The sequence below is a fragment of the Camellia sinensis genome, chromosome 2, assembly GCF_055761805.1.
Source record: "Camellia sinensis isolate YWXY chromosome 2, ASM5576180v1, whole genome shotgun sequence".
Lineage (NCBI taxonomy): Eukaryota > Viridiplantae > Streptophyta > Magnoliopsida > Ericales > Theaceae > Camellia > Camellia sinensis.
In genome coordinates, this window is record NC_138962.1 from 44,993,109 (window position 1) to 45,000,914 (window position 7,806).

The 7,806-nt window shown below is 32.3% G+C and overlaps 1 protein-coding gene across 7 annotated transcripts; it reads right to left on the reverse strand.

The window, feature by feature from the left end:
• Positions 1 to 373: 373 nt before the first annotated feature.
• Positions 374 to 7,418, reverse strand: LOC114323502 (2-oxoisovalerate dehydrogenase subunit alpha 2, mitochondrial-like). 7 transcript variants are annotated; one of them, XR_014360900.1, is made up of 6 exons: positions 7,121 to 7,418; positions 4,293 to 4,329; positions 4,179 to 4,212; positions 3,989 to 4,061; positions 1,241 to 1,423; positions 374 to 945 (listed from the first exon to the last, which is right to left on the reverse strand). XR_014360900.1 is itself a non-coding variant. In XM_082914266.1 (6 exons), the coding sequence occupies exons 3-6, from the start codon at positions 4,179 to 4,181 to the stop codon at positions 507 to 509; spliced, it is 438 nt and encodes a 145-aa protein (XP_082770392.1). In that variant the 5' UTR covers positions 4,182 to 4,212; positions 4,293 to 4,329; positions 7,121 to 7,248; the 3' UTR covers positions 374 to 506. The 7 variants fall into 7 exon arrangements, 3 of the variants coding, with proteins under 3 accessions (XP_082770392.1, XP_082770391.1, XP_082770394.1); XR_014360901.1 differs by having other exon boundaries at positions 3,989 to 4,076; positions 7,121 to 7,257; XR_014360899.1 differs by lacking the exon at positions 7,121 to 7,418 and adding an exon at positions 6,642 to 6,775.
• Between the last annotated feature and the right edge of the window lie 388 nt (positions 7,419 to 7,806).

Here is a 7,806-nt window from a genome sequence, read left to right on the forward strand (position 1 = left end):
TAAAAGATTTATCAATTTTATATAATTTTATTTTTGATGAGTATATATAATTTTTAAAAATTCAAAAATATTTTTTTTGACATCTATTTTTGTTAAATTAGTTTATATTTTATCAAATTGACCACTTTGCCCTTGAAAGTGAGCAATAATATCTTACGAGCCCCAAACTATAAAAACCATTAGTGTAATATGCCCATATATATATATATATATATGATGATATGTTCTAGATGCATCTTATAATATGACTAGCGTATACCCGTGCCTAAAGGCACGGTGTAAATAATGTTAGGATTAGAATATAATTGTAATCCCAATACTATTTAATAAATTATCAATTATCAATTTAATATAATTGTAATCCTAACCCTTCTTGTCTTAAAAATAAATTATCAATTATAGAGATGAAATTATGCCTTAAACCTGAAAATCCCTGTTTCTATACCAAGAAAATGGCATAGACAAACAACCATTGTTGAGCTTTGGTGACCCACCATGAAACAAACTCAAAAACATCTATCTAAGTTCACAGAATTGAGTGCACTGGACCCATAATGAATTGGCATTTGCCTTCCTTTCCCATAATCAGCCTTGTTCCCAAAACATTGGTTGGCAAATTCTTGCAAGGTGAAACCACGCCACAACAGAACACCATGTTCCCTATACTGCATTGCATTATACATGTCCGTTTACATCATTCTCTATCGTGGACTTCCTAATATATCCAACCAATTATTGAAAACCTATCCATCACATGGAGGGGTCTAAAAGAAAATATGAAAAGCTGAAATCAAAATAATTGCATGGTCTTCAAAGCTGATACATTTCTGGGGTTTGGGTTGGAGTTTTATCTTCTAAGGATATGAAGTTGGCTTCAAATCATTCTATTTATGAGAGCTGAAGATGAATGACTGAAGCATTGAAATTAAGATCAAGCCGCATAAGCTGACAAAGAACAGAAATACATATGGTTAGAGATTTTGAAAACATAGGTAGTGGAGCAATGGAACTACAGTAGCAAGTCAGCAACCTGAAGGTGGTAAAATGAGGAAAGGAATTTGTGAGCAATATATACAATAGTGTTGTTGTTCATGGTATGCGTGACTCTATATCATATGGCTCCTAACAGATTGAAATCTGTTGCTAATATTGCATAGTATATTGTGACACTAATTAATTGGTTGAGAAGAAAGAAATAAGTACCTATGAAAATTGATCTCTAATTCATCTAGTTTCTTACCTGAGGCAAGATAATATCGTCTTGGGTGAGTGCAACAGCTGATGCAATGTTGATAGCATCTTCTCCATATGAGGTGAGATAGAAGGACATTCTTCCTTGCCTTTGTGCTTTGTAGAAGATGTTGTTCATAGTTTGAAGGGTAACCATACTACTGTACATCTTCAATGCATCATCCTTGCTCACCTAATGAATGTGATAGCTGAAAAATTAACAAAAGACAATGTGCTTGCATGCAATCTAAATAATCAAATTAACTAAAGCTGAATTGTATAATTCTAAAATTTTCAGCTCTTAAAGTTGTGTTTGGATCTTGTATTTGTAGAGGGATTTATGGAGGGAAAGTGAAGGGATTTGTGGGGGTAAAAAAAGATAGCTTAAATCAGTTTTTCCCTTCCCTTTCCTTTTCCCACCACAAATCTGAAATCCAAAAACAGCCTAAAGAGAAACTTATAAAATATTGCAAACTTGGATTATAGACTGGGTTTCATCAGGTTTTAAGTTATTTCAGGAAAGTAAAATGTACACAATGGCTAGAAAATCATGAAAAATACAACATATATTGTGCATAGTTCTAACAATATGGAGTTGGCAAAAAAATAACATATATTGTGCATAGTTCCACATATATTGTTCTAGATACAGAACACAGACCCATATTTTTATGTAAATATTTTATGTAAAATAATATATATTTCCACATATATTGTGTATCGCAAAAAAATAACAGAACACAGACCTGGAAGAATAATATTGGTAGTTGGATGATTCCCATTATCCAAAAGCAAGTTAAAAAATTATTGGGATGATTCCCATTTCCTCACAAAATCAAACCGAAAACAAAAATATGAGAGAAGATACCATCAACTGGATTCGTTGTGTGTAAATTCCATTGAAACATTTTATCAAACACTTAATAAGTAAGGAATATAGAATGGTTATCGAACATTTTGGTAACAACCATTCAATAGAGTAACTCAAAAACCACTCTTCCTTATTATATGTGTGTATAAAAGTGCACCCAAAATTAAAGTGAACCCAAAATTAACAAAACCCATAAAAGTGCACCCAAAATTAAAGAAAAAACAATACTCACAGGAAAAAAAAACAAAGAAAAAAATCAGTAAAAGATAACACAAAGAAAAACCTGAACAACAATAGTATACTATTGTTGTCATTTGGTTAATGTTGAAGAACCCTAACTAAACCTTTTCTTCTTACCAAGCTCAACTTAAGTATGAGAATCCAAAGTAATAAAACTCTAACCAATATCCATGGCATGAATCAAAACAAATACTTGCATCTTGCAGCTGGCATTTGATTAATATATATATATACACACATATAAGAAAATAAATAAATAAATAAATCTCCAAGAATTTTAATTTTTGTGCTTTTTGGAAAAATTGCAATAAAATGGAAAAAATCGAAACAATTGCAAGATTAAATAAATGCAATTTGAAGATTAATAATTGAAGATTAATAAAAATAATTGAAATGTAAATGCAATTTGAAGATTAATTTTAAAAACATAGTAAAATTACATTTTTACCGGCCACCCCTCACCCACCCTTCCTAGTTGCTGGCCACTCCTCCACCCTTCCCGACCCCCTCCCTCAACCCTTGTTTCCCAGACACCCCCCCAACCCTTCGCCCCTCCCCACCCTAGTAGCTGGGAAGGGGAAGGGGGGAGGAAGAAAGAGAACAGGGCAAAAGTTAGGGGAAAATTGTAAAATTTTTAAGATTAATTTTTAAGTTTCCACCTCTATTGCAATTATTTTTTATACTCAATATTTTTGCAATTATTCTACCTCATCCCATGTTTTTGTAGTTTAGCCTTTCTATTTTTTAGGGTTGGGGATAATTGTTTTGCAGCTCTGTTTCACTACACTTAATACCAAGTAAAAACTGCACTTGAGTCAGCCAGATGCTGGCGGCTCTTCAAATTCACTGCAGCAATCAAAAGGAAACAGTAGATACATACAAAAGCAGCTGTTTCATCGTAAAATTTTGGAGGAGAAGTGCAAAAAAGGGAAAGAGGAGAAAGTGGGGGGAGGAGGGATGAACATACAAATTGCAATACACACAAAGAAAACATTACCCATTATATATACACACAAAGAAAACATTACCCATAAAAGTGCAACCAACTGCACTTGATCTCTTGGCTTCAAACAAAAAAAAAAATCTGTAATCAATATATATACACACAAAGAAAACCTTACAAAAAATCAGTTTCATGAGGAATGAACAAAAAGATTTGCTGGCACTTTAAGCAAATAGCTAATCACAAATACAGAGTACTTTGAGCCCTCCAAGTTCAACAAAAGAAAATGAGTTCACTAACTGAGAGTCTAAGCCTTCTACTTTGCTGGCAACAAATATAGGTTTTTTGAATTCATATGTATTTATGAAGTTTATCTTTCTATCATTATTTTCTCTCCGACCAAACAGAGAATCGCATAGCAAGAGCAGATATCTAGTAAAAAAAAATCTTTCTTGATAAAATAAAAACAAACCAGAGAATAATAGAAAATACCCATAAACTAAATGATAGTTAAAACGCCAAAAATCATCAAATTTGGGCCAAAATGAATTATATATATATATATATTTTAAAAAAAAATCTATATATACATCAATCAATACACATGTAAAACTGAATCAAACTAACCTTCAATTTATGAATTTCTTCTACAGGTATGCAAAAAGAGACGAATAAAAAAACAAAGGAATTAGAGAAAAATTAACCTTGAATTGAACTTTTGGAATCGATTTAGTCAAACTTTGAACTGAGCTTCTGGAATCGATGCGAATCAAAGCCCTAGAAGGAAGAGAACTAACCTTAAATAAACACATTTTTAGGGTCGCTTTCATGTATCGATGTATCATTTCATATGAGAAGCAATAGATCAAAAGAATAGACAGGTAAAATACTGACCATCTGGTTTGTTGATTCCCATTCCAAATGCTACCTGTAGAAGAAGTATATGTTTCAAAATGATAGGCAGGATTTTTATAAAATTATTGGCAGGAAAATGCCATCTGTACATACCGTACCAACAATGACTTGCAACTTGCTATTGCTCCACCTGTTCCATAAAACATGTATAAGAGTCTCCAAAAAGCCAAATATGCCTTGATTACCATAATGACAAATAACTCAGCCTTCTACAATCATAACGGTTGCCAACTATGAATTATCAAAAAGTAGCAAACCAGCTTTGTAAATTCAAACAACTTTATGAAATGACTGATCACTATCAGTGGGAAAAGAACGGAGTGGTACAGCACCTAGCCTGGAATGTGGTTAAAATTTAGGTTTACATAGCCTACACGAAAAGTGATAAATAAGTCATAAATATTAAAAGCCATTAAGAAGTCAAAAATACTAATTTTCTTTTCATGACATTCTAAATTCATGATGACACAACTTATGGTTTCAGTATATTGCATTGGTTTTATTGTGTTTTAATGGAAACAATAGAATTTTGGTATATATCAGATTTATATAATTCACAAACCAAAAGAGCATTTTTAGGAAGCACACTTCTAGAAATACACAGGCATAATAAACATTACAAAACAACAATGTGTCGTAGATAGGTTAGTACATTCCATTTTACTCAGAACATGAAAAATAGATGATAGGTTTACTGTCAAGACTTTAACTTAACTAAGTGCTTATTCCTATTTTTTTCCATTTAGGTATATAGTCCCTTCTTAGAAGAATCCAAGATTTGGTATTTCAAAGACTTGGTTTTGTAGAATTTCTCAGATCACAATATCAAAATCAGTTTCTTGTCATCAATGTGAAGATAACACATTTCCAGTCACAATCAAATGGTGAAAGCATTTTACATGATGCTCTTGCCATGCATCATTTGTCATGTCTACTAATTCACTTCTCAACACCTTGAGCACATATTGCTGCACCAACATTATCTGTAGTTGTGGCTAAAGAATTTCTTTAAATCAAATTGGGATATTTGCCTTCTTATTGTTCATCTTAGTATAATTCTAAATTCTAAAATTATAGAGAAAAATTAGAAACTTAACAAAAAAAATTTAATTCTAATTTTTATAGATAGGGATCTAAAAGTTGACCCAAATAAATGAATTTCAATAAAACAAATATAAAAAAACCTGCCCATTATTAAAATTAAAAAAAAAACACACAGTTGTTTTAAAAAAAGTTAATGACCAAAAATAGTATGTTTTTTTCATTTATTTCATTGAATTTCGCAAGTTTCAAACACTATAATGAAATATACAAGTTGAACAAAACAAAAACACTTAAAAAAATCAAAATCACACTCATAATCATCATTTTCATTGATCTTGTTAAAATTCCACAAAATATAAAAATTTCAATGAAACCTGAAAATTGAACCAAAATAATAATTTATGAAAATCCACACATAATCATCTCAGATGATTATAAAAAACTGTTAAAAAAATAGTCACAGCAGGGCATCCATAGGATAGGCAGATTTATTATGAGTGTGATGAAGAAACTTTAAAAATATACTACTTAAGGTCTTTTGATTTTTCTTCTTAAATTTTACTTGCAAGTATATTTGAACATTCCTGCAGATTTTGATTTCAAACATATACTTTCTTCTTAAATTTTACTTGCAGGTATACTCAAACACTTCTGCAGATTTTGATTTCAAACTTGAAAGGTATATGTGGATAAAATTGAGTACTGTGTTCACTGAGAAATGTTTGTCAACTTAACATGGTTACAACTTGATGCTGAGCATGGAAACAAGAAAACACATCTAAAATTTCACATGAAACAAACCTAGGATTTATTTAATCAAATTTAGGACAATTTTAGACTTGTTCACATGTATCCAACCCAATTATCAAAAATTCAATCCACCAAAACCGCCACCTCCTCTCTCTCTCTCTCTCTCTCTCTCACTACCACCATCCTCTGTTTTTTAAACAATACAAACAAATACATGAATTATGTATGTATATACATAAATTATATCTATATATATCATCTAGCTTTCCAAAAGAGCACTAAATTATATCGTCTCTCGTAACTTTTTACACAAAAAAATCAAAAAATTAACTTTTACTCATCTTCCCAAAACAATCCAAAAAATACCCACTTAAATGTGTTTTATGTAGTGCTGGAAAGAACTAAACTATTCATTTATCAAAAGTAACACAACAATATTCATGATTTTTAGAATTATTCAATAATTTTTCAAGAAGGATATGGGTAAAATTGTATGAAGGTAGAAACAGAGACTAATAAATTTTTATAGTTAAAATCATATATAGAGATATAACTATATAATATGTATAACAGTTGTATCAAACATGTTAGCTAAGAATTTGCATCATACTCTGCAGTTTGTAGTGCTAGGAGAAGCAAGAAGAAGACCAAGATGTAGTAGTGGTGGTGTTTGGGTTGTGGAGGCGAAGAAAGTTTCTTTTCGTGGTGGAGTAGAAGAGGCCATATCGGAGCCTGAACTAGACTATCTTTCGGATCTTTCTGGCATATCGGAACCTGGACCAGACGACCCTCTTGACCCGGAAGAAAGAACTCTTGATCCTCTCTACAACACTCTTCTTCCTGCAGAACTGGTAGCTCCTCAAGAACAATTGCCTCTTCTCCATCTCCATAGAATAGATGAGGAGCAGAGAGACGAAAGGACTCCCGTATTTCGATATTGTAGAGGTGACCCCGTATTAAAGATTAGAGTAAAGATTAATAGTATTTTAACTAAAAGACTAAAGATTAGAGTAAAGATTATCCAAAAATTAAAGATTAGAGTAAAGCTTATTCAAAGATTACCCAAAGATAGAAATCTATATAATAAAACATGTATAAATACAAAGAAAAAGCCCAGGTTTGATCACCTGAACCGTATGTATACCAGATTATTTCTTTGTCGAACACCATTGTTCCCTTTTGCAGCCCCCATGTTCCTCTTTTGCAATGACTCCGTCGTCAATGGGGTTTGGGGCTGCCATTGCTGATGAAGATTGGGAGAGAGAGGGAGGAAGAGAGAAGATGAAGAGAGAAGATGATGAGAGGGAATGGGCTCCGACAGGGAAGGTTGGGCTCTGATGGAGAAAAGAGAGAGAGAGAGAGAGAGAGAGAGAGAGGCTGCGTGTTTTCAAAATTTGAAATCAAAAAGAGATAAATAGGTGAGACAAATAGGAGTGAGAGGCTGTCTGTTGAAAATGAGAGACGAATGGGGCTCAGATATTTTGAGCCCTTAGATTAAATCAATCTAATAGCCCAGATTTTGACACAGGTATAAGAGTCAAATCAGGATTCAAAAACCGAGCTTCCTTATTATATAGATTCCAAACCAAATCAAGTCTTAAATCTCATCAAATGGGTCGGCTGCATGAATCCTTTTTCTTTACTTGACTCTATTCAAGGCCATTTCGTTAGTCAAATTAAGGAGATTCATATATTTATTTACTACATTAGTCCACGTCAATCTAGGTCTACTATTTTCCCTAACACTATCATCTACTGTTACTGTATCGCATCTCTTTACTATTGCCTCTGTTGGTCTTCGTTGTATATGACC

Excerpts from the sequence above, each read along its gene's own strand:
- LOC114323502 (XM_082914266.1), bottom strand. Across the intron at positions 1,424-3,988 it reads TTCCAAAAGTTCAATTCAAG|GTGAGCAAGGATGATGCATT; the intron begins GTTAATTTTTCT and ends CACATTCATTAG. Across the intron at positions 666-1,240 it reads ACGATATTATCTTGCCTCAG|TATAGGGAACATGGTGTTCT; the intron begins GTAAGAAACTAG and ends AATGCAATGCAG.